Here is a 25,583-nt window from a genome sequence, read left to right on the forward strand (position 1 = left end):
CTTGGTATACGAAGCCTTGAATTAAGAACATTATCGGTAATTATAGAAATTATAATTTTGGATATATGTTCTCATAATTGAAAATTCCGACTTCTTCGATTTTTCTCTAAGTGTGTTTAAATTCTAGTAGAAAAGGTAGAAAGTTTAAAGCATCAGGAGCATGGGACTTTTGGATTTGAGAGAAGAAATTTTCATTTATAAGATTTTTCTCTGAATGTGTGTTCAATTCTAGTATGAAAGGTAGACACCTTAAAAGAACATTCTTAAATATTATTTAAATTAGGTGAAAACAACCTTGAATTAAGCGCATTAGGATTTGTCGTAATTTACAGAAATTTAGATTTTGGCAATTTATTCTCATTTTAGGAAATTTCGATTTCTTCTAGTTTTCTCTGAGTGTACCTGCGTTCTATCACAGGTCATTAATGTGCTGGGCGCTTCACTAATTAATTCGTCTTGTAGATACGTTAGTTATGAAAGAGCGCTAATCCTCAAGGGAACTGAAACTATTCAGGCAAGTGTCATAAACAAAGCAAATCATGTAGGCAGTTTCAGCAGGTAGCTGCTGAAGACCAACTGGGCCCAAAACGAAACAGTCGGAATGAAATAATTCACGCAAATATTTCCACACACACTTGAATATTTGAATATCACAGTAATTAATCAAAAACTGAGAAATACGCAGAATATACAAATAAATCATCGATCGTCATCGTCGTCGTCGTCGTCCGCGTCAACCGGTCAAGAAACTATAAAGCACCAAGCTGTTGTCGTCCCACGTCCACTCCAACTGGGCACCCCCCGCTCTCCCTCCCGCCACTCCGCAAGGAGCCCATTTAACTTTTAATAAAGTTGTCAACGCACGAGAAACTGTCGTGTGAAGCATTCGTATCTTTTTCAAGGCGCCAACGTTTATAGACGGCCGAAATGACAGAACCAAGTGGACGTCTCACGTTTGCATTCCTGCTGGTGTTCAATCTAACGGTAACTTCGATAAGGTGAAAGCCCTTTCCCCATCATGCATCAACAAGTTTCACGGCTATTCTACGACAACTTGCGATTGGGATTTGTAAACTTTGGTAAATCCCTTGAGCTTTTAATATTATTTCAAGCATAATGAAAGCTCTCATTGGTGAAGCCTGCCAAGTGAAAAGCTCAGCTTTTGTGGGCAAATATTTTCTGTACAAAACTTTTCTCGTTCAGTACTTTTGCTGAGGCTAACAGCAAAGTTTGCGCCGTGTCTTCTTCAAGGACGAGTAAAAGTGAAAGCATCTTAATTAATTTAATTGCAAGATTTTGTCAAAAATGTGAATTAAATTACGCTAGAAGAAACAGTGATAGTAATGTAAAGTGATTAACATCATAACATTATGTTAATTTTGTTAATGTTAATGTCAAACGTTAGGTTCCCACTTGCTGCCTTATGTAAATGCCAGAGTGTCATCTTCTTCCCAAACCAAGCCATAGATAAATCATATAACGGCGCACGTGCATATCTTCTGTATACATCGACATGCATATAAATATACGTACCTTAAATAGCAATAAAGCTTAGAGCACTGAAAACGGGTGCTTTCTGCCCGTTACGTGTCAACAGCTGATTTTGGCTAATAAGGTACCACACTCACACGTACAACATCTGTATGGATTAAAACACACACACACACACACAGAATTGTCTTCATCGGCTTTGAGCGCGATTCTTGGCGATTTCAAATGGCTTTAATACGTTGCTGCTTCGAACCACCTGAACTGCCTGAGTTCTTCGATAGCTTTGTACAGAAATGTACCGATCCTGGTTGTAAGTATATCAATAATATTGCACAAATAAAATAAAACAAGAAATAAATCGAGCTATATGGGCCACGCGCTTAAACCAAAGTAATAGTTAATAGTGAGGAGCAATGCTGTTAAGTGCGCTGCATAACAGCACAGCCAACTTCATGTTTGAAAAGCGTTGCCAGACCGCCGCATATGACTGTGTGGCAGCTCCATGGAAATAAGGAAAGAGAAAAACAATATTCGAGCACACAAATTTACAACAGCAGCATAGTTTTATCGCAGCGTTTATTACCTAACGCCGCGATAAAAACAAAAGTAACGACTGTTGAACAAACATGTCTGGTGAGTAATTGGACCCAACAAACAATCAAATGATATAGCAGAGCGGCGCGATGTGACGTGACATGACCCCGAAATGAATGACACCAGCAATCGATGACGAACACAGGGATTTTGCGAAGATGTGAAGCAAAAGAGAATCAATAAAAATAGTATTCGCTCATATCACGCGATGCAGGTCAATTCGCATATAGCATGGCAACGATTATGGCGATAAGATAAACGACAAAATGGCCGACGCACCCAGTCCAACGGTGCGACCCCTACGGTGCCTAGAGTCACAGTTGGGGTTGGTTCTAATTAGTCACATTTTACCGATTGCCTAACGCACAACCGCAGTGGCGACTGTCTCCACGACGTAACAGACGCAGCGTCGCCGTCGTCGTCGTCGACGTCATGTTTACCTATCGCTGCATACACGTTTGCCTACCTAATCCCTCTAACAGCTGTGCCTTCCCATGCGCTGTTCTAGGTTGCTGCGGCTGCTGCTCAGCTTTGCGTCCGCGCTACAAGCGGCTCGTGGACAACATATTCCCCGTCAATCCCGAAGATGGTTTGGTCAAGTCCAATATGGAGAAGCTGACGTTCTATTCGCTAAGCTCGCCCGATAAGCTGGATCGCATTGGCGAATATCTCTACCAGAAGGCAACCAAGGACATCAATCGCAAACGTTACAAGTGAGTACAGACCGCTGCCTCCGAGCTGATATCATTAACCGATTGCATTCACAGGCTGGCCGAGATTGCCATGGAGGCTATGGACCTGCTGCTGCAGGCTTGCCACGCCCAGACAACCCTCAACCTGTTTGTGGAATCGTTTTTACGCATGGTGCAAAAGCTGCTCGAGGACTCGAATCCGAATTTAAAAATAATGGCTACAAATTCGGTATGAGGCGCCTAATCAAAGTCTTGCCATATATTTAACTGGTCTTCCCACCTTAGTTTGTTAAGTTTGCGAATATAAACGAGGACACGCCCTCCTATCATCGGCGCTACGACTTCTTCATCTCAAAGTTCTCGTCCATGTGCCACAGTGACAGTCAGGATTTGCGTGACAGCCTGCGACTGGCCGGCATTAAGGGGCTGCAGGGCGTCATACGCAAAACAGTGTCCGACGACCTGGTCGAAAATATTTGGGAAGCCCAACACATGGAGAAGATTGTGCCCTCGCTTCTGTTCAACATGCAGGTGGGTCCAGGTCAGTCGATTGGCTGCCAATAGGGTCAATTAACTTAACGTATTCCTAGAAAATTGGCAACTTCAACAATCTTAAACTAATTTTGTTGTTTTCGTATATTCTGTTAATGCAAACGAAACGAAACGTAACCCAAACCAATTCAACACACAAACACACAATTACGAATCCATACATAACCGACACAAACAAAGTTCTGTGTAAACGTTATGTTTCTGAAGAAAAATTTTCTGGCGGTAATTTCTGAATATTTAAATTGCATTTGTACCGAATTCCATAATTTAATTGTCTAGCTAAGCTTTATACACTGAGCGCTGTTTAGAACGGACCAATTGAAGAAAATACAAAGCTCGTAAGAGACAAGCAGTAAAAGAGCATCCGACGAATTGGGTTTGGAAAATTTTCCACGATTAATGTTCGTTAGCAGCGTTTTCACTGTATATATGTTTAAGAAATACCCTACTAGTTATTACACATCTCCTACTTGGCAGGTAAAAAATTGTAGCACTGACAACTTTTTTTATTCGTCAGTCCGGCGACCTCACGCCCATTGAAGATGCCGTCAATGTGACACCGCCTGTGCTGGCCGAGGAGGTGCTGCGCGAACTGGTGGGACGTGCCTCATTTGGACACATACGCAGCGTGCTAAAGCCGCTTTTGACGTGAGTTTAATCAGCCAAGTCATTCTGTATCTCCGATTAATCCTTGAGTTTGAATCTTCTACAGGCATTTGGATCGTCACGAGCTGTGGGTGCCCAACAATTTCGCCATACACACATTCCGCATTGTGATGATATCAATACAGCCGCAGTACTCGTACACGGTGGTGGAGACGCTCATGCAACATTTGGACTGCAACTTCAAGTCGTCGCCGAAGACACGCACCTCGCTGGCGGTGGTGCTGTCGAAGATAATTGCGATTGCAGCGGGCGAGAGCGTAGGTCCATCAGCTTTGGATATTATCAACAATCTGCTGACGCATCTGCGCACAAGCGTCAGCACAACGACCGAAATAACGCCCGAAGAGTCGCAGTACCAGGAGGCGCTTATCAATGCGCTCGGCGAGTTTGCCAACCATCATCCAGACTATCAGAAGATAGAAATCATGTTGTTTATCATGAACACTGTGCCCGATCTGTCCAAGAAGAGCAAAAGCGATCAAATGCTGCAGAACATATTGCTCAAGTCACTGCTCAAAGTGGGAAACCAATACAGCACAGTATCCTTCGAGAAAGCCTTTCCCGCCTCGTTTCTGCAACCCCTGTTGCGAATGGCGCGCGCTCCACACGATCCCACGCGCATGATTGTCATGCAGATCTTCCAGGCGCTGCTTGATCGCCACCAAAACGAGAAGGTGCTCAGCACCGTAAGCGTAAAGCCGTATCCGGCTCTGTCCCAGGAGCCTCCATCGCGCTCTGATATCATTTTCACGCACAAATATGGCGCAAACATCATGCAGGCGCTCATCGATAGCATGGCGCTGTCGGATCGCGTGGATGCCTTGACAGCTAGCTACAATACAGCTGCTCTGCTCATTGTGGAGATGTCGTGCAGCGAAACAGTGCAGGAGTTCTTGCTGTTCATATTGGGGTAAGCAAATACATAAACATAAACAATTCGGGTGCACTCCAAACTAAACCCGGCTATTATTAATCCCTGCAGCATACAGCAAGTGGCCAGCACTGTCGAGACCTTGGGCGCCGTGCACAGATGCAATCTGCACGCCATATCCATTGGGCTTCTGGTGCTCATCTCACGCGTCAGCGGCATCAATAATTTGCTGGAATACGCGCAAAAGATTGTAGAGGCGCGCCGCGAAGAAGCCGCCTACTATTTGCCGCCTTTGTTGGAACCCAAAAAGGTGTCTACGAAGAATCTAAACCTGTCTTTACCACATCTGGCTATCGATAAGTTGGCGCTGGGCGAATGCATGCAGAATGCGGGCATGGATGCGCAACGACTCAATACCGGTGCACCGTATACGCTCAACCAGGCCGACAATCCGGGCCATCGTCACTCCTGGGTTGAATCGGTTAGCACGCACATGACGCAACGCAATAGCTCCGCCGATCTGACCCTATATAATGGTGATGTGGACAGCGTTAACAGCTCACCGGGCGTATGCAAAAAAATCTTAGCACCAGAGTTTAACTTTGATGCAATGAAACGCGCCCTGGCCGAACCGACAGAGGCGGCGAAACGGGAGCAGCGCGAACGACAAATGCAAATTGTGCGTACCTTCCGCGAGGGCGAGTTCGACGATTTGGTGCGCCGCACCGAACCGAAGGTATATCCACTCCTCCTTGTCTTTCAAGGTTCATAGCTAATTGAGCCATCTATTTCCAGCATGATCTCATTCAAAACCGTCTGAATGAACTCTTCAACTCGCTGGCCGTGGAACGCCAGATTACGCTGAGCGACAATAAGACAGCCCCACTGCAGACCAACAATGAGAAACCCGTCTACGAGACGAAATTCCCAGAGCTGTTCTACTACTAAAACATATATTATTTGCAGTAACCTGGTCACGGAAACCGTACGTAGTATCAATAGTATATAATAGCGAAATTGTTTGTATATTACGGGCAGGGTATAGATATTTTTGACCTGGTCAATTTAAAATTAAATTTTTGTTATTACATGCTAATACTTGTTTAAGAGAAATATAAACGTTATGCTTATATCTGAATATATATGCTTATATCTACTCGGACTCTTATTTAATGGCAACAGACCATATTGTATCCTTGCTTTGGGGGCAGCACAAGCTCAATTAAATAGAAAAATCCCGTTGAGTATATTTAAGACATTTAATAATTTAGTGAGGTTAATTAAAATGCAATGAGTTTTAAGTGAGACGTTAATAAATTTAATGATGTAAGCAGTTGTGATTCGAATACGTTTTCTTCGACTTCGATAGTTGCTTAACTTTAGCGCTTAGAATCTGAGCTTTACATAGATAAATAAAAAATATATATATATATTTAACAGCAATGTGCCGAGCGCACAAAAAGTGTGCAAAAAAAACATAACCGGATCTGTTAGAAAATAATTTTACAATAGTTTCTAGGATAATGTAAACGATTATACAAAAATATAGAAGGGCGCATAAAGCACACTAAAGGATAATATACAATTATATGGCGTACCGTTAGTAGACTGTTTAACTATATGTATATATAGTATAATATATATATATACATATACATATATATGTGTATGTATAGCACGCTAGTCGTAGCTAGTCGTAGAAACGAATGTACAACTATATAAAACGAGGCTCGTGTGGCGAGTCCTTGAACAGAACGAGGTGGTTGTGCCTAATGTGGGGAGGACTTGGAAGGGGACGGTGTGCAACGCGCTCAACACGCCACGTCACGACATAAGGACTCGCCGTCGCTAGTCCTGGCCGCATTACCGCGCGGCCAACTGAAGCGTCCAGCTGGTCGAAGTCCCATGGACGGCGAGGATGGTGTCGATGCCTCCGAATCGCCACTAACACAAACAGCTGAATCATCGGCGCTGGCTGGCGTCAAGGAGCGCTCGCAGCTGGCCCCAATCTCTGAGATAGGTATGGCGGTTGCCGACAGCGACGAATCCTCGCTCTGCGGCACAATCTCCTTGAAGCTCTGGTTGGGCGGCATCACGACCAGCATGTTAATGGATATGAGCAGCGGATGCACCAGCTTTGGGTCAAGCACCATCAGCGACACCTCCTCGTTCTTCTCCAGGCTGAGCGTTGTGATCTCCGACGTCTGGGTAAACACCGGCTGGCGCTGCGCATTAATCGATGTGACCGTGGTGCGTATCATAAACTTTCGTTTCGTCTGCAAACTGAGCACCCGCTCGTGCTCGTGCCGATGGTGGCGTCGTATGTTCAGTCGCCGCGAGTCCATAATGAGTATGAGATCCATTCCATAATTGAAGCCCGTCCAGCGCCACTTCTGATATCCAGGCTCGAGCAGCAAACGACCGCAGCGCATGCAGTTCTCGAAGAACTGCTCCTTGTCCAGCTGCTGCGGACTCCTGTTTTATTGTGCAATCATAATTGGACTTAAATTTCGCAATTAAAATTGTTTACTGTCACTTACCCATCCTCCTGGCCGTGATCGATGCGCAGCAGGGCATCCCAGTGGCTGTGTATGTGCCTGTAGAGCCACTCCTTAGGAATGATGTTGTCGTTGAATATAATCTTCAGATCCATATAGTGATTGGTCAGGTACTGAGTGCGCAGTTTCTGGAATACGGGCACATATGCCTGACCCTCAGGCGTGGCCAGAAAGGAACGCTCCTCCATGCGGCTAGCAAAGTACGTCCATTGAACAACATCCACGCTGGGCGTGTGCGTCTCCACGCCGGCATTGACCAGTCGTTCCTGTGTCTTTTGTGCCTCAGCGCGTTGCACAGGATCCTCTGGATCGTACTGAGGATGCAGCTGTAGAAACATCCAGGTGCGCAGGAGTGTGTAAAGCGAGAACTCTGTTTGCATCACGTACAGATCGTGGCTGGCAGTTAGCAAAGTCATTAGATCAATGGATATGTGCCGCAGCAGATTGGGATTCTTATTGTAAATGCTAAGTAGATTGATCTGGAACCACTGAAAGGTGGACTTCTTGACGCTCAACACACCGTACTGGCAGGCAGCCTCATAGTACTGAATGGCAGTTTCTGCATTGATGCTGTCCACCATCACTTCGGCGCACTTGTCGATGATGCCATCCAGATGGAAGAGTGTGGCTGTAGCCAGAACGGGTATCACATCTTTGACTTCAATCTCTATTTCATCCGAGTACATGGAGCCAAACACTGCGTCCAGGCTATCCGTATTGATCCGATCGTCGAGTATTTTAATGTGCACAAAATTTTGTTGTGCCTCCTTCCACGAACCATTGAACATGCTGTAAAAGTAGGGACTCTGGCTAAGATAGACCTTGTGCAGATGCCACACCTTGTCTAATGCCATCACAGCCACATCCGAGTTCTTTTGCTCCTTGAACAGAGCATTGTATATATACTGTGTGGTCGTCAGCAGCTTCTTTCTGCACAAGCAACACTGTGGATTAGTGGATTATGTCTGGAATCTTCAGGAGCAACTTACTTTTTCGGCGATTTTGCGTCCAGTTGCGCCCGCTCGCGCTCCTCCTGGGACGCAGTCGTGTCTGTGCTACGTCTACGCTTCCGTCGGCCGCCGAACACCTCCGCCACATTGTTTTGCATGGATCCAACAATTTGGCCCATGGTTGTGCGTCTCTCTCCAAACAGGAGCACGTCCCAAAATTCTACAAACAGACACAAATAGCATGGATATACAAAGAGATCAAGTCTTTCGTGACACGAACAGTCACGAACCAGCCCTACGTGTCTGTGTCAATAGATAAAATATCGTGTGACTTAAAATCAAAAGTACATATTCGAAATTTATATAGATCTAAGGAAATGCTGTTCGCCCATCACTAATTCATCCAATATTTGGGCGGTGGACATTTGATGGTTTGGTCGCGTGGCTACATATTTTGTTTATGTACACAAAGTTGACCCACTTTTTGCCTCTCCCCGCAACGCCCACAACGGATCACGACCTTTTATGGTGGGCGACCGTCGAGTGGATTTTTGGGGGAAAGTCAACCGCAGTGGAGTTCAGTGCATTTAGCGCACAGATGTAGCCCCTCCTACGGCTGCTCCGCTTGACAGATGATGTCACCTGTGGGCAACCTTCAAAGTGGAGGCCCGTTTATAAATAGAACGATTTCGAAAGCGACCAAAAGTCCATCGAGTAGCAGATGTTGCGCCGCGAACCCGTTTATATGCTAAATACAACATGCATTCGCATTTGTTTATGTTTTTCTTGCTGCTTCTGCTGTTACTGGATGTTGTAACCGTGTCAAGGCCGTTGCCATAATAATAACAATACTTAAAAAAAGCTTTGATTTTGCTTTGTTTACAACATGTTTTTACGGGCTTGTTACTCCATATCGGAAATTACGCACTCAGTCTCAGTTGCGAATGCTCAGGAGCAAATACACATACACAGATACACACACACATATATACCTAGATACCCAGTTTGTTTTGGTGCGGCGCAGTTGAAGCTCTCAAAACCAGTTTGGGCACACTTTTCTTATAAGACCAAAACAAGATATTCGAATGCAGTGCCTGCAAATTACGTCACTACAAACAAATAACGAGAGCGAAGAGCTATCAAGAGAGAGAGAGAGAGGCAGAGAGCGAGCGTTTTGTCGTTACTTTCAAACGCTGATGATATCAGATAGCTTACAGCCTCTCCCACTTTGCTGCACGCGCTCCATTCATTAGACTGCATACAATTGAAAAAAAAAAAACTAATACTAATAATGACAGAGAATAGAATAAATATCCCAGCAAGTCGATTATTGTTTAAACTTTATATAAAAAGGTTCTCTTTAAAATGTTAACTATAAAAAAATTTACTGTAGCCCGAGTAGTTACGGCCAAGTAACGTGAGTTGTCGTCAAAGAAGCCAACAAGCTCGGGCGGAGCGAGATTCGAACTCGCACTAAACGCACGGAACGCTAAAGAGAGTCAAAACGTTTAAACGGCTGCGCCATTCTCAACTCTCAAACACTGTCTGCTAAACATCAACAAAGGTAGATGCTTATGTGTATTTGAGTAAATAAAACAAAATGTGCACGCATATATGTATATATGTGTTAAACATACTATGAAATATGTTTATATATGTTTGTGTGCAGGTTTAAAGTATTTGGCTTTGATATAGTTTGATTTGATATGAACAGACATACAAACATACATAGAGGTTCAGCGAACTTGCGAGACAACACGACGAGGCACGATATTCACAGCTGTTCGGCGGTGGATCGGAAAGACGGACCAGATTGGTAAATGCGCTGTTGCTGCTGCTGCTGTCGTTTTAAGTCTCCCAAATTTACTGTTGTGCGGCACTGATAGCGGGGCTATATGCATGTACATATACATACTCTAAGACAATTTAAAATAGAGTCGAAAATAAAATGTGCCAACGCTTGTCAACATGTGTGCCGCCCTCACCCCATTCTCAGTCAATTCGCGCACTCTCTCGCTCTCTTTGTTGCTTACACACCGATTTCCTGATGATGATACTGGCTGCAGCGATGCTGCTATTGCCATTGTAACAGTAAATCGTTAATATAAATAGCAAACGAAAGTAAATTTGGGAATATGTGGGGGAGAAGTGGAGAATACAACAGCAACGACGCAGTAATATACTAAGGTGGAGAGGCATACAATTGTCTGTATTGGTGAGTGCGTGGTGCAGAGAGAGGACTCTCTTTACTCTAGAGCACCAAACAAAACCAGAGCGAAAGACGCAAAATGCAACGACGGACCAAGGTACACATACACATGCAAAACTAGCTAGCGAACTGATAAAACAAACCAAATACAATGCAATAATGCAAACTTACTGTAAATGTGAAGTTACAGTTTTGCTTTTATTTTTTTATGTAACTGAAATATCACTAGACTTTACGTCAATTTACTAACAATTGTAGCACTTCTGTTCAATCACAACAGACTGTTTAAAATAATTTATTAAAAATTCATTTCTATTAGTTGTATTTCAATTTATGTATTCTTTTTCATGCACAATGGTTTTGCGCACTCCACAAGCAACAACCGTTCCGTCCCGTGAATCTTAAGCAACTCTCAATCATTCGTGCTTTTCTTGGAGAGCAGAAAACAACAAAAGTAAAAACAAAATAACACTGTGTTGAAAATGTTAAAATTTACAGTGCTGTTATTGCTAACAGCACAACACTAGCCAGCTTCCGTTACTGTGTCACAGCTATTAATATATATTTGCATTTAATATAGATACATGCAAAATAATTGCACTACAGAAATTTAGATAGCCGCTTGCATGCTTGAAAGAACATTAACACGAATTTGAATTTTACAACAAGCAAATATGCTCGTAAGCATGAATAACAGCAGTCTAACAGCCCACAACTGTTAAATTCAGAATCGACTAAAATTTCGATAAGTGGACTTTTACAAATGACCATCACTAACGCTTTTGACATTCACTGCGTTTACATTTGAAAATTTGAAAGAATCATAAAAAATAATTAAGGAAGCATCAGCATGAAAGTGACGCCAAAGAAATTACGCGGCACTGCTGGGGAGTCATCACTGCGTCCGCGGGAATCCCGTAAAGAATCATCAAAGGATGAACCAGAAGCGCCACTACCGATGCTGCAAATCGACGACGACATTGAATCCGAGTTGCCCATACGGGGTCGTCCCTCCAAGAAGCTACTCTTGCAAAAGCAGCAACAGCGCGCCCAGCTGAATGCTAAACAACAACCAGAATTAAAAACCACGTCGACATCGGCAACGGCAGCTGCTGCTCCAGCAACTGGTTCAGGGCGTTCCAAAGCAAAGCGGTCGCTCTACAAAAAAAACGGCAATAATGCAGCACAAAAATCCCACAGCGAATCGTACGTGATGCGTTTGTTTGAGCGCAGCCTAGACCTGTCCAAGTATAAAGATAAGACGCCGCTGTACCCGATATGCCGCGCCTGGATGGCCAACCAGCCGCGCAATCCAGCCGTGGCCATTTATAACACAGATGGTACAACACCAACAGTGAAACGGGAGGACGACGCGGAGGAGATTCTGGCGAAACTGCTGAGCGGCGAACTGAAGGTCCTAAAGGAGATGCCACAGGCGCGCAAAACAGATTTGCCGATAATACCGCCCCGCCTGCAGCAAACCCAGGACGCGAAGCTGCAAGACGCCAGCAAAGACGAGCTGCTGGCGGACAATGTGAGCCACTGGAAGCGGGTGCGCAGTCACTGGCTGAAGCATGCACAGAAATACGAGCATGAGCGCTATGAAATAATTGACCAGATAATGGATGCTGTTTGCAAGCGAGAATAAAACTGTATTTCACTTGAATAAATCTTTATTTGTATGCGTTTGCCATTTTCATTTATCTGTGTTGGTAATTAAGTCTAATTTCATGGACCACAGCGGCCACCTTTATATTTTGAATAGAATTAAAATGCTGTTGGATTGTTCTTGTTTGGTTCTGTTGCCACTGCCGGAGCGCACCAGGTTATAGGTGTGTATATGCGTGCGCGCGTGTGTGCATGTGTGTAGCAGGTGTTCACCACACATACACACACACGGTCTTCGGCTGTTTGCTGCATCCGACCACTTATTCGACCTTGAGCAATTCGACATCGAAAGTCAAGGTAGCGTTAGGGGGAATGACACCTGGATGGCCTCGGCTGCCGTAGGCGTAGTCAGGTGAGCAGATCAGCTTGGCCCGTTGGCCAACGCTCAGCTGAGCAACGCCCTCATCCCAGCCGCGAATAACTTCGCCCTTGCCAATGGTGAATTTGAACGGCTTGTTGCGGTCCCGAGACGAATCAAACTAAGATTTTGAGAGAGAATATAATTACAATTAAATGCTTGAGCTATTCAATTACGCACCTTGGTTCCATCGTCCAAAGTGCCAGTGTAATGCACCGAAACTTTTTGGCCATTCTTGGGGAAGGTACTGCCTGCAATACGAAGGCGTGTGAGAGTGAGATGCATATATGTATGTATGTATATAGAGAGCGGAAAAATACTTGGTTTTTTTTTATCAGAGCCGCAACAATAGGGTTAGGAAAGCATAAATCCAATAAAATAAATGTTTATTTGCTTACCATCGCCGGCTGAAATTGGAACAACTTGTACACCCATTGTTATGTTTTTTCGTTTGTTTTATTTTATAAATCGGGCTGCTGAAAAAAACTAGCACGTTTTCTCGTCGCGTCGAACAGAAAAACCAGAGATGACACCAAGTATTAAAAATCCCGATAGGTTGTGGCCTAGTCTAATAGCTATCAGAATCGACTTCCAGTGCGTCGCTGCATGCACTAAAATTATCGATATTACGCCCAGCACTAACGCCCAAATGAAAATACGCGCAATTTTTAAAAATTCTTTCATTAATCCATAACCTGGATACCGCTCTCGTTGATGACAATTCTTTTGTTGTTCAGCGTTCGTTTGCCCCTAAAGCAATTCAACTGCAACTTGTGATCTATGTTTATCGCTCTGGAAGGCGCGTATGACGTTTTTAGATAGCTGCTGTCCACGGTGTACATGCAGCAAACATAAAATCTCTTTGAAATCCTGTGTATTCGCTCCAGAAATTTCATATAGTATGTATATTTGCGCATGGGCACATTTGGCGGCAAGTCAAACCAATAGAATTCGCAAAGTCCGTCAATAGCAACTAGGCTAACCCTCTCGTTATCAAGCAGAATATGATGATCTAGAGCTTTTATGGCCAAGCGAACATCCAAGGATGAAAAGCAATTAATAATTTCCAATGAGTCCATGCACTTCTCACAGATCTCTTGCAATTCGACGGCTGTTGCTTGTGGGTTGGCATTTTTGACCGCGTCCTGCAAAAGTTTTCCAAGTAACTGAAGATCGATTTTATGGTTAATATTAATTAGTATGACATCACAGCGTGTTAAACAGTTTGCCACTAGCTGCATTAGCAGAAGAGTTTTGCCGCTCCTACGCTTGCCAGAAATTTCAACGAGTGATCTGGGCTCTGGTCCGCCTGTTGTGAAAATGCTGGGCTTCAAATCCGAGATGCTTGGCCGCAGCTCGCCTATCTGACGTAGGTAAAGATTAGCAGCAGAAATTATATCCATTTTTTCAGCAACTCAAATTAAATGAATTGAAATTGCTTACACTTTGCATGGATATGCCAAACAGGGCTGTTATGCGCCTATCGAACATGTTCAGTGTTAGAAAGTGCGAAAAAGCACATAATATTACCAATTCATTTAATACTGACAAGAAAATAAGAAAACTAAAGTGTTTAACTAAAGAGATTGTAACAATAGTAATACATATAGGAAAGAAACAAGATTCTTGGCTGTTTGGCAATCCTGCTGGTCTAGCATGACTTTGTAGAACGGCACACAAGCGGTTTTCTTTTACGACTTCAAAGTGCGTCGAATGCCAGTTGCAACATGCTGGCTGCTCCGGAGCCCGAGTCAAGCAGCAACAGCAACGACAGGCTGGCAAATGCAACGCAACTGGATGCCTCGGAGGGCAACACCAAAGTGTGCACCATTTGCGGCAGTAGCAAGTCCTCGTCATCCGCCCTGCTGGACCTGCGGGGCAACAGTGTGATGCAGCGACGCCTAAGCCGCGATTGGAAGCTGTCGGTAAGTGGCATCAGCCAGAGATACCTAGCGCCCATTTCGCTTCATTTTCGCACAATTGCAGGCAGACATAGTCAAGACAACGCTGCGAGCCATATGTGTCGAGTGCGTCTGCAAGCTGAACATGCACTCGGAGGTAACACGCACGCTGATGCAGCGGCTGCAGCGCCTGACCGTCACGGCGAAATCACAGACTGGAACGCCGGTGGAGCGAAGGCAATGTGACAGTCCGCCTATTGCCGATGCTGAGGTATCTACGACTGGGGTGCCCTTGGCACAGGAGGAGGATGGCACCGGAACAGTTAGAACCGTTTCGCCCACGTCCACTGCATCGTCGTGCTCAGTGCTGCAAGCGTACTCAGCTCAACCACCAGAATCTCCCTCCGCCACAGAGTCCGGTGGCCTGCGCAACAACAGCAGCAACGCCTTGGACGGTTGGAAGTGGCGCACACGGCGGGTGTGTCAGTATTGTGAGCGCGTCTACTCTCGCAAGGATCACTATACGCTGCACGTGCGCCGTTGTTGGCGCCGCCAGACGCAGCGTCGACCCAAGTGTCGAGTGCTCAATGAACCCGGCAACGATGAAGAGGATGACGAGAACGATAATGGGGATCAGGCTCTGTCGCAAACGCCACGACACTCGCATACTTTTCAATGCCAGAGCTGCGAGAAGGAATTCGCTGGCAGCTTGGCCCTGCGGCAACACCAGCGTATCAGCCACCAGCATCGGTGCAGTCTGTGCGAAGCGGAATTCGGCACGAAATACGAGTGGGAGCTGCACCATACCATCTGCAGTGCCAAACAAGAGGCAAGTACTCTAAAGCAGTATGTTCTAGATGGTATATTCAATTCAAAACGCTTTATGGTAGGCTTTGCAAATGCAAGAATCTCCCACACAGCCTCGATCTACACGATCGCGGTCGCGTGCCTGCTCGTTGGCCTGGTATAATGGTGAACTGGGCGATGAGGAGACGGATGAGGATCAGCAGGACGACGAAGATGCCACCTCCATAGCCGACACGATGTACACAAGGCGCATGAATTTCACAGGCGATTGGATAGTTAACCACAGTCGCAGCAACAGCAACAGCGCCCTAAATCTGACCATGCTGTACGATGATTATGTGCTGGAGGAGTCGCATATAACCACAGATAAGGAGTATGATCTCTACTTGCTGGATCTGCTTAAAACGCAGGTGCAGCTGAAGGCCTTCTCATGCTTTGTGCCCACCTGCTGCTATCAAACGGACACGCTCGTTAATCTAATGAAGCACGACTACATGCAGCACTGGAAGATGAGCTGGTTTTATTGCCACAAATGCGGCGACGTTTTCACCAGCAAGTGAGTGGACTCAAACATGTATTTTACGATTTTCATTGAGAGATTAACTTTCTGAGACACCTGGTAGGGTTTTCCTCGACTATCATCTGCATCGGCAAAACCGCGGCGTTTACATATGCCACAAGTGTCACGATGAATTTGAGTTCCAGCATCAATTGGATCGCCACCAGGTGCTGCACAGCAAGGGCATCAATTATTACTGCAACTATTGCCGCTTGGAGTTTCTTAGCGAGGCCAAGCTGTTGGCCCACTGCGAGCACGAGCGGCACAGCCCCAACGATGAGCCACCCCTCATACGCATCCAGCACGAGCTGTCCATTATCAATCCCGTACACAAAGAACCAGCCCGGACACAGCAGTACACGGTGCGCGTGCTGAACATACCGCACATGCCGTGGATATCCAATCGGCCCATGCATTTGCCAAATCATAAACCCTTCCGTTTTGCCATTGGCATTTGCGAGTTCGACAATCGCAATCCGCCCAATTGTGTGGGCTGCCTGTAGAGTTGTGCATATATATTTGACTAGAACTGAAGTACAGCTGGTTCTAGAGTATCAGCTCGTTGATCAAAGTCATTTTAACTAAGAGTACTTGCTTATAGTCTTATGTGTATAATAATTGTATAATTAGTATGATTCAATTTATTTCTGTGCTAAGCAACCACTGATGCTTATCGAAATGTGTATATATATATATATATTTTTATATTCGAATTGTAAATGTTGTAATAAATATGAGCCTACCATTGTTAAACCCTTAACATGCAGAATTAAGATCTCATTTGTATAGAAACAATGCACATGTTTTCTTTTATTCATATATGTGTAGATATATCTTCAGTCATTTTTATTTTGCATTCATACCGAAAATGTTGCCTTAATTATGATTTGCACATTGCAATTGTAGTTACAAATATTTAAGAAATTTTCAATTAACACTAACTTTTATATAACGGCAAAATACTTGGTTTGCATCCAATTATTTATGCATATTATGTACACAGGGATTGTTGTTTCTCATATCGATACGCTTACGCTCTAGAATTGTATAACAAATGAATTAACGCTATAGCTATATATATGTATATATATATATATCTTTATCGTATGTGTAAGAATAAGTTTTTGCATATACTTATGTGTACTTATATAGAGCCTATTGCATTGCCCCCAGCGCATGTTTGTTTGATTTTTGCATTATTTTTGCACTATAAACTAAAATTCTAATTACAATTCAATTAAGCTTACAATTAATTAATTCGCTTAGTTAATTTTGTACGCATTCGATTGGGTTTAAATGTTGTGCCTGCTTGCGTGTGTGTGTGTGCGTAAGTGTTTGTGTGTGTGTGTGAGTCGGTGTCAGTCTTATAAAATTCAACCCAGGACAATTATTTGATTAGTTTAAAATGTAACAAAAAAAAAAGCAATATATATATATATGTATGTATAGGAGTTAACTAGTAAAATATACCAATTGATTTTTGAGCCTTTTGAGGTAGTTCGGTTCTAGGTAAATGGAGCTCAAAATACATATCGTATTCAGTATAGTAATTAAACAAAACGTAAACTAAACAGCTGTTTGCTTTTATCTAGCGTTAAAGAAGTTTTAAAACAAATCACTGGCATTTTAAGATAGTTGTACAAAGTATTGCTAACTTGTTGTTGATCTAACCAAGATCCATTCTCAAATGCTATGCCTAACGAAACGATTCTATATATATATATATATATATATATATATACTCTATATAATGAGCCTCTTTTGCTCTGCCACACCCACTTTTCATCAGTCTTATGCGACATAAGCATTACCATGGCCTAACACTGCCTAGCCTATGCGTGTGTGTGTGTGTGTGTGTGTGTCTGTGTGGGTGCTCGTAAGTCTAGCCTAAGCCTAAACTAGCCGATATACATCTATATATCTAAATCTATTTATTTTTATGTGAATAATTCTATTTCTTTTAGGCACAAAGTGATGCTGACAACAAGTTTTTGTTTTATATTTATGTTTGATTTTTTTTTTTTTTTTTTTTTTTGTCTCTTGCCCTGCTTGCGGGTCGGTGCCGGGGTGGGTATTCCGGGATAAAATGGGTCATTAAAGCTTCACTACCGCTAAATCGTTGCCGAGGCATGTCGATGATGAGAACACAACAAATAAGTTTGCACGTTGTACGCCGAACCAGAGAAACGAATGGATGGGGTTATACACAGAGTGTGGTAGGTAAAATGGGTGGGTTGGTGGGTTGGTTTGGTTGCGTCGAAGATTGGCCTAGAATATGGAATCGTGGCTATCGGCCGCATACTGCCAGGCCATTGTTAGCATCAATCAGTCGGTGCGCGCCTGTGCCTCGTCGCTGCCGAGCAGCTCGCGCTTTAGGCCCACGCCCATGCTCAGGGGCTGTGATGCTGGCGATGCCGCCTCGCTGTAGTCCTCCAGCTCGTGGTCCTGCTCCTGCTCCTGCTCTGGCTCCAGCTCGTGCGCCCCTTTGCCATTCGTTGAGACCGACGCCGAGTTGGAGTGCATAATTACGCTGGCGCTCTCCATGGGCGAGGCAGCGCGCGGCGGGGGCGGCGAGTAGGGCGACTCGGGACGCTCTTTGCGTGCCAGCGACAGATCCTCCACCTGGTCGTGATCATCCTCGTCGTCGGCGTCGCGCTCCTCCTCAATGGCCTCGCGCTTGATCAGACGATGCTCGTGCTTGTCCAGCGCCTCCTGCTCGGCATAGTGGCTGGGCGAACGGGCCGCATGGCCATTGGAGCCCGGCGGACTGCTGGACATGCGATTGGCCGCTGCGTGTGCGGCTGCCGCCAGGGCCATGGCATGCAACGCCTCCCGACCTGCAATATCGCCGCCACGATTCTCTAGCGCCTGCTGCAGGAAGGCATGATCCAGCAGCGCAGCAGCCGAATGCGGAATGGTGGGCGGCATGCCATGATGCCCGGCATGGGCATGGGCATGCCCAGCGCTCTGGCCATGTCCGTGCTCCTTCGGTTCGCGCTCCAGCTCCGTCTGGCCGTAGTTGTGAGCAGCCGCCGCAGCTGCGGCCGCAGCCGAATAGGGGAATGCGGCCGACGACTCGACGCCTCCGACGCCAGGTGGGCTGCGCTTGGGCGTGCGATGGGTGCCACGGCCGGTGGTAATGTTCAGCTTGCGCACCTTGTCGTACAGCGTGCGGCTGGGCAGACCGAACTTGCGGCTGGCCTGAAGGGCGCTCATGCCCTCGCGCACACACTGGATGGCGCACATCATGTCCGCCCGGGTGTATTGCTTGTAGCGCTTCCATTCCGGCTTCTTGCCGCCCTGACCGCCTGTCTCCTCGTCGAAGGAGCGATCCGTGTGCGGCGACAACGGCTCCTTGTCGCCGCCATAGTCGGATCCATTGAAGCTGTGGCTGCCAGCGCCCGCAGCACTGCCGCTGCCCAGCTGATGCGCATGCTGATGCTGATGCTGATGCTGATGTGTGGGTGTCTTCTCGGCGGCTGGCTTGACGCCGGGCAACAGCAGCTGCTGGGGATTGGGCTGCGAGGAGTCCGGCGGATTGGCCTGGGCGAGCACATTGCGCAGAATGGGCGTGTCCCGTGTGGTGTTCAACAGCATGCTCGAAATGGCCGACAGCTTCTTGCGCTTGAGCGGATTCATGTCTGCCGCCGATTCGTACACGGAATTGAGCATTGCCGCCGCCGCGGCCGAGGGCGACAGCGGCCATTGGCCAGCCTCGCCGGCAGCTGGATGGGGCGTTGAGTGTGTGGGCGTCAGCGGTGCCTCGCCGGCGGATATGTGAGCGTTGATGTTGATGGGCACACCGCTGGAGGCCGGAAAGTTCGTGTAGGGCGTTTGATACGAGCCAAATGGCGGGGGCGGCGGCGAGCAGCTGCTCGAGATGGCTGCACTGGGTGATATATGCGTGGACGTTGAGATCACGGAGGAGGAATTGTGCTGGCCATGATGGTGTGTGCCATAGGAGCCATCAGTGCCGGCGCCATTGAGCGGTTTGCTGCTGGAACAGCTGGAGGTGGGGGCAGAGTGCGGATGCGAATGCGAATGCGGATGTGCACCAGATGTGCTGCCCTGGAACTGATGATTGTGTGGGCGCTCCTCGACCGGATTGCCGGCTGCCTTGTGATTGAACTTCATGAGATTGTCGTAGAGGCCCTTCACCTGCAGCTCCTTGGCGGTACGCAATATCTCCGGCTCCTGGCTCTTGGTCACTGTCGTCTCGCCCGTGTACATGTACTGCAGCAGGGCGGCAATTTCGAAGCCCTTCACACCCGGCAGTATGATGCTGCACTGATCCTGCGGCACCTCCTGCAGTATGGCCTGAAAGTAGGGCGAATTGGCTGCGAGCACAACGCGATGCGCCTTGAACTGTTCATCGTCGACGACCAGGGTGCAGTCCACATAGCTGCCCACCTCGTGCAGGGCGTGCAGTATCTGCACCAGGTTCGTCTGATGATTGTTCCAGCGCAGGCAATATGTCTGACCCTCGTTGCCGGCCACTGGCGTCGGCCCGCCCATCTCGCCGCTGTGTCGATCCCTCTGGCTGTGGCTGTGACTGTGACTGTGGCTGTGGCTGTGGCTCTGGCTGTTCTGACGCTGTCGCTGGCGCTGGCGGTGCGCTGGGCTGAGGCTGGGCTCCGGCTCCTCGTCCGGTGCGGTGTCACTGCTGCTGTGATAGGCGCTGTTCAGGCTGGTGAACGCGGCGCTCAGCAGTGTGGGCGAGTATGAGGCGAGGTGCTTTCTGACCTTGAGCGCCAGCTTAAGGCTTACGGTTCACCAGTTGCCTGTTGTTGTTCGGAGAGATAGAGAGTGGGAGAGAAAGAGAAGGAGAATGTGAAGCGTTTTCGTTACAATTAAAATGCTGCTGCTGCTGCCAAGTCTGGAACTGATTTGCCTAATGCCCCTAAAGATTTGCACAGATATTTGGGAAATGCCAAAAAAAAACCTGAAGCGAATTTCGCATGGGTTACTATAATCAAAATGAAAATTGGCAATGGAACTGTATATGGAAATGGGAATGGAATATGCTCAAGAACTCTCTGCCTAATCTCCTCACCTAAGTCACCCACAATAACCCCACCCCCACCCCCATCCCCACCCCCTCCTCAGTCCACTGACAAAACAGGCAGGTGTGCGAAAATATTGTGTGTATTTGGGCATGGTTACGCATCCTCCATGCTCAGCATCCTCCCGGTCGGCCCTAAATTTCCTGAGCCATTTTCATTGCAAAAGTTTTTTTTTCGTTGGTTTTTGGCGGAAAATCTACGTTTTTTTTTCTCTTTATTTTTTAAATTTATGCCCAAAATGCCACCCTGCCAAGTTTTATGCGCCATAAAAAGTGAAAGCGCCTTTTGCCAATGGAGAACGGGACGAAATATTAAGAGAGCGGGGGAAGTGGAAACCGGGGCGGTGCGGTAGGTGGGTGGGTGACAGAAATACGCGGATAAAAAATGGGGGAAAATATGCAAACATCCCTCGGAAAACGTGTGCGCGTATTTTTCCGGCTGCTTTTCGCGCGTTTTACTTTACATATTTTTTTTTATATGCGAACTGGAAAATGGAAAGCGTCACACACACACACACACGCACGCACACACACGGACACGCTCACGCATATAAAAACAAAAAACGAAACTGAAAAACTTGCAATAATTTGCTTTGCTGAGTTTTCATTCATTTTTGTTGTTGTATTTATTCTTGGCTCGTTTTTCCTGTTTTTCCTTGCTAAGGGCGAGGGTGTGCGTGTTGTGTGTGTGTGTGTGTGTGTGTGTGTGCGTTTGCCTGTTCTAGGCGCGCTGCAGCCGCGAAGTGGTTGTAGCTCTAACTGGAACCGCGTCCCAATGCTCGTATTTCAGTTTGAAACTCGTTAAAATTTGAGTTTTTGGCATGGGCCACCGCTCGAGTGGTCACCATATGTTGGCCCTATGACCATGTGCAGCATATGTTGGACATGCGACCGGCGACGCCATGTGTCGCGTGCGTTGCACTGCGGCCAATAAGCCAAGACGACCTTCTGATGGAGTTCGTGGAATGCTCTTGAGATTGCCAACAGGTAAATGTGCGCATATTTCCCCCAATTTTGCACGATCGCAGTGCGTCGCAGAATAATTAATTTCACAAAAAAAAAAAAAAAAAAACAACAACAACAACAAAAATTGCCAGGATAATGGCAAACGAACAACAGGGGAAATGTCAAACAGACAATAGGCACAAAAATAAACGACCTGCATTGTCTGCAGCTTGAAGTGCGGAAAATGCGCAAGACGCTCGCCTTTGTGCTCGCTCCATTGTCCGTCCAAAGCGGATAATGGGCAAGAGCGCGCAACCTGCCGAGTCTCAAACGATCCCTTAACAACTGCCTTTTGCGCAACGGCGACAACAACAACAACAGCAACAGCAATTGATATGGTGTGCAGGTAGCTGCGTGCCTGGCATAATGGGATCAAAATGGGATCGCATGAACGCCTCGCATGGATTATTGCGGCCACAAGCTCTTATACTGTGGCTGTGGCGTTGCGCATACGACGCGATCGCCAAATGGCTGCAAAGCTTTTGCGAGCTTTTTGGTTAACAGCGCTTTAACAGCGGTCGCCATTTTGTTTGCTTCCAATTTCAAATATGATAAGCCGAACGTCATTGAAACGAATGCACTTGGAAACCGGTTTCGGATTTTCCAGTTTATTTTTATTTTGTGCCCTTTTGCTGTTTATATACGATACATATATTTTTTTGCTGCTGTTTGTTAATTTTTTACACGTAGCCTATGGTTTAGTTGCGGCATTTAAGGCCTTAACTTTTTGTTATAAAAACAATATAACAGAAATACAAGAAAATAATATTTGCAGCAATAAAATAGGAGAGCATAAATTAAAATTCATTTAAACTGTATATCTTACCACAAAATTGTACAAATAATTCGCAGCTGCAGCTCAATTGCAAATGGCACTAAATTGATTTACGATTTCCACAATTTTATAAACTTAAAAGTTGCTTGCGTATTTATAAATTAAACTTTTGTTGAGCTCCGTTGGCTATTTTCATTCGACTTTCGCTCTTAGAAACTGTCGCCAGTCAATAAGAAAATTTGCAGTATTTTTGTTGCTAATAAGTTTCTAATTAACAATATCGCGATAATTGCACGCACAAAGACACGAATACCATCCGAAGTGCAGTTTATCCAAGTAGTGTGTGTGTTTTTTTAAAAATATTTTTTAATTTTTTTTTTTTTTTAACTAATTTTTGTTGTGTTTGTTTTTGGAGTGCCCAAAATAACTGCGACACGTACGAAATTGCGTTTTGAATTTTTGCGTGGCACGTTGTTGCAGATTCGAGCGCTCAAACTTGAATAAAACTGCCACGGCGCTCGTATGCAGCAAGTCATTGAAAACAAAATTTCCCGAGCGAGACAGCGCGCACATTTTCACGCACACACAAGCAGCAACAAAACAACAACAACAACAACAACCATGAAAAAAAAGAAGACCTCTCACACGCACAGCGGCAGGCGCACGCAGGGGAAGTGCTCGGCACATATAACGCTAAGGAAAAGCCGCAAAACTGTGCTACGGCTCTGGCAACCCTCTTGCTGTCTCGCTCTATGCGCTCTGACGCCGCTGTCGACGTCGCCGTCGCCGTCGCTGTCATTATTGCAGTCTGCAACTGTGTGCGTTTTTGCGCTGCGCTGCGTGTGTGTGTGTGTGTGTGTGTGTGTGTATTTCTCTGTGTGGGTGAGTCTTGCATATGGCGGCTGCTGCTGCTGCTGCTGCTGCTGCCATTGGCACCCAAGAGAGTAACCTGTCCATGTGTGTGAGTGTATGTGTGCATGTGTGCATTTGAGTTTGTGCTCTTTTTGGCGTATCTTGGAGAAATAAAAAAAAGTGTGGCGGCTGCATTTTTTCAACTGCCTAAAGTTGCCCAACTGGCTGCAGGTTGTCAGCGTGTGCGTGAGTGTTTTGTGTGTGTGTGTGTGTGTGTGTGTGTATAAATGTATTAATGTATGCGTACAGCGCTGGACAGCAAAAAAAAAAAAAAAAGAACTGGTTAGCCCGTAAGCGAATGAGAAACCCTTTTGCCTCAGCTTCAGTTATTTAATTTTTTTTGTGGAACTTTGAAATTTATTCAGATCGCAATGTTAACCATACAAGCCATAAATGCCAATCTGCTAAGAGCATAAAACGTTTAGTAGGTAAAAAAAAAAGAAGCGGAGCGAGGCAATTGGAAATTGTACAATTTATTTGGCATTTCGCTCAAGTTATGCAAATGCGATTGTGCCTTAAGACGTGCAGCGAAACCTTCAGCAATCAATATGCATTGAATGCACTTTTCCTTTTTTAAGGGTCGCTTGCAATTTGCATACGGGTTTTATTCCTATTATTTATATGCAAATTGCTTGCCCTTGACAATGTTGTAACGGTTAAAAGGTGTTTTTTTTTGCCGCCTAATGCTGATGACGTCACAAATGGTCACTTAAACGAAGCTAAAATAAAGCTGCGTTTAATTAACGAATGCACATGTGTGCGTGTGTGTGCATGTGTGCGATTACGCATGGAATTGCAGCAGTTATAACGCGCTGCGATTCGCTGACACACACACACGCACGCACACATGCAGACAGCATCCGCAACAGTCGCCGAACTGCGGCGCATGTGCAACTGTTGTGCTCTCGCTTGCACCCACATGGCCTGAATGGCATCAGTTGCTTTTTGCGGCATTTGCAGCACATTTAGTTGAACAACATTTAATTACATAATTATGCTTATTTTAACAATATGTGGTTAGAATTTGCTGTACCTGCAACTGTTGCCGCTGTTGATTTCGATTGTGCATCATTAATTTCTCCGTTGTGGCCGTTGTGCCACAGTGGACGCCTCCTCAACTCTGGCGCTGCTTTTTTTTTTTGTGTCTCGATTCATTAATCATGGCAAGACCGGGAAATTAAGGTCAAACGCATACACGAGACTATTCGAACTGCACTTTTGGCATTCCCTTGGCGTCTAACGATTTGTATTTTAGCTATTTTATGTGAACTCTTCTACTAAAAGTCAGTTGCAGCCAAATTTCGTGTCTAACAAAACTAGTTCGCAAGTGCATTCAACTTCCCCTGCCCTGCGGCCTGCTGATAAAACAACAATTAAATAAAACGAAAGACCAGCAAGCACAACGAAATACCGAACTTGAAATACCCTTTACTAGCTAACTTTAATTAAATAAAGTGAAGACGGATGCGACTCAGATAGTAAAATACACGTTTGCAGTTCATCTAATACAGATTTATTTCATCGTTATTTTGTAGGGTATGCTGCCAAGTCGAACTGTGCTGACTTGCACCATATAATCTATGGCATAATGCCTGTGAGCTAGTTGAGTTCTCTCTAATCTTATCAGCGTTTTTCTTGGCTGTCAGCCGCAGTCGCAGAGAAAGTTTCGGTTTTTCTTGCAGTTGCATTTTGCGTTTTCATGTTTTATTTAGTTGTTTTTTTTTTTCTTTCATTTCTAGATAAGAACTGGCGATTCGGCTATGTCCGGAAACTGTACAGATTTGCGGCCACATGGTTCGTGCGACTTGTAGAAATCCCTAAGGGGATTATCCTCTTTGGCCGTCAATGTTGACTCTGCTGACTTTTTGACTCTGTTTTCGCTAGTGAATGAAGCTATCCTATGACCGCTCATTATGCGAGATTAGCCCATGGCAATCCACACATAATCCAACC

At 45.6% G+C, this 25,583-nt stretch overlaps 6 protein-coding genes across 11 annotated transcripts; 3 read left to right on the forward strand and 3 right to left on the reverse strand.

Annotated features, from left to right (window-relative positions):
- The first annotated feature begins 1,239 nt into the window (after nt 1–1,239).
- stmA (Protein EFR3 homolog stmA) lies at nt 1,240–6,004 on the forward strand. Of its 5 annotated transcripts, XM_015169188.3 has the most exons (10): nt 1,240–1,345; nt 1,406–1,801; nt 2,594–2,798; nt 2,853–3,006; nt 3,063–3,308; nt 3,510–3,551; nt 3,847–3,977; nt 4,042–4,905; nt 4,978–5,602; nt 5,662–6,004. In XM_015169188.3, exons 2-10 carry the CDS (start codon nt 1,717–1,719, stop codon nt 5,812–5,814), a joined length of 2,505 nt encoding a protein of 834 aa, XP_015024674.1. In that variant the 5' UTR covers nt 1,240–1,345; nt 1,406–1,716; the 3' UTR covers nt 5,815–6,004. The 5 variants fall into 5 exon arrangements, with proteins under 5 accessions (XP_015024674.1, XP_002058906.1, XP_015024676.1 ...); XM_002058870.4 differs by having other exon boundaries at nt 1,240–1,801; XM_015169187.3 differs by lacking the exons at nt 1,240–1,345; nt 1,406–1,801 and adding an exon at nt 1,967–2,124.
- A 157-nt stretch (nt 6,005–6,161) lies between these two features.
- On the reverse strand, nt 6,162–11,019 carry gcl (germ cell-less). The gene is made up of 4 exons (XM_002058869.4): nt 10,755–11,019; nt 8,414–8,594; nt 7,407–8,354; nt 6,162–7,341 (listed from the first exon to the last, which is right to left on the reverse strand). Exons 2-4 carry the CDS (start codon nt 8,551–8,553, stop codon nt 6,678–6,680), a joined length of 1,752 nt encoding a protein of 583 aa, XP_002058905.1. The 5' UTR covers nt 8,554–8,594; nt 10,755–11,019; the 3' UTR covers nt 6,162–6,677.
- A 324-nt stretch (nt 11,020–11,343) lies between these two features.
- mip40 (Myb-interacting protein 40) lies at nt 11,344–12,265 on the forward strand. Its single transcript, XM_002058868.4, has one exon. It carries the CDS (start codon nt 11,434–11,436, stop codon nt 12,229–12,231), a length of 798 nt encoding a protein of 265 aa, XP_002058904.1. The 5' UTR covers nt 11,344–11,433; the 3' UTR covers nt 12,232–12,265.
- Fkbp12 (peptidyl-prolyl cis-trans isomerase Fkbp12) lies at nt 12,239–13,168 on the reverse strand. Its single transcript, XM_002058867.4, has 3 exons — nt 13,008–13,168; nt 12,790–12,860; nt 12,239–12,730 (listed from the first exon to the last, which is right to left on the reverse strand). Exons 1-3 carry the CDS (start codon nt 13,042–13,044, stop codon nt 12,512–12,514), a joined length of 327 nt encoding a protein of 108 aa, XP_002058903.1. The 5' UTR covers nt 13,045–13,168; the 3' UTR covers nt 12,239–12,511.
- A 962-nt stretch (nt 13,169–14,130) lies between these two features.
- On the forward strand, nt 14,131–17,367 carry LOC6635356 (zinc finger protein 184). 2 transcript variants are annotated; one of them, XM_032437451.2, is made up of 4 exons: nt 14,131–14,534; nt 14,596–15,339; nt 15,401–15,873; nt 15,930–17,367. In XM_032437451.2, the coding sequence occupies exons 1-4, from the start codon at nt 14,337–14,339 to the stop codon at nt 16,249–16,251; spliced, it is 1,737 nt and encodes a 578-aa protein (XP_032293342.1). In that variant the 5' UTR covers nt 14,131–14,336; the 3' UTR covers nt 16,252–17,367. The 2 variants fall into 2 exon arrangements, with proteins under 2 accessions (XP_032293342.1, XP_002058902.2); XM_002058866.4 differs by having other exon boundaries at nt 14,133–14,534; nt 15,941–17,367.
- Nucleotides 17,368–17,863: 496 nt separating this feature from the next.
- Nucleotides 17,864–23,220, reverse strand: rib (ribbon). The gene is made up of 2 exons (XM_032437450.2): nt 22,770–23,220; nt 17,864–20,657 (listed from the first exon to the last, which is right to left on the reverse strand). The coding sequence occupies exon 2, from the start codon at nt 20,389–20,391 to the stop codon at nt 18,202–18,204; it is 2,190 nt and encodes a 729-aa protein (XP_032293341.1). The 5' UTR covers nt 20,392–20,657; nt 22,770–23,220; the 3' UTR covers nt 17,864–18,201.
- Nucleotides 23,221–25,583: the final 2,363 nt, after the last annotated feature.

The sequence above is a fragment of the Drosophila virilis genome, chromosome 5 (assembly GCF_030788295.1).
Source record: "Drosophila virilis strain 15010-1051.87 chromosome 5, Dvir_AGI_RSII-ME, whole genome shotgun sequence".
Taxonomy (NCBI): Eukaryota; Metazoa; Arthropoda; class Insecta; order Diptera; family Drosophilidae; genus Drosophila; species Drosophila virilis.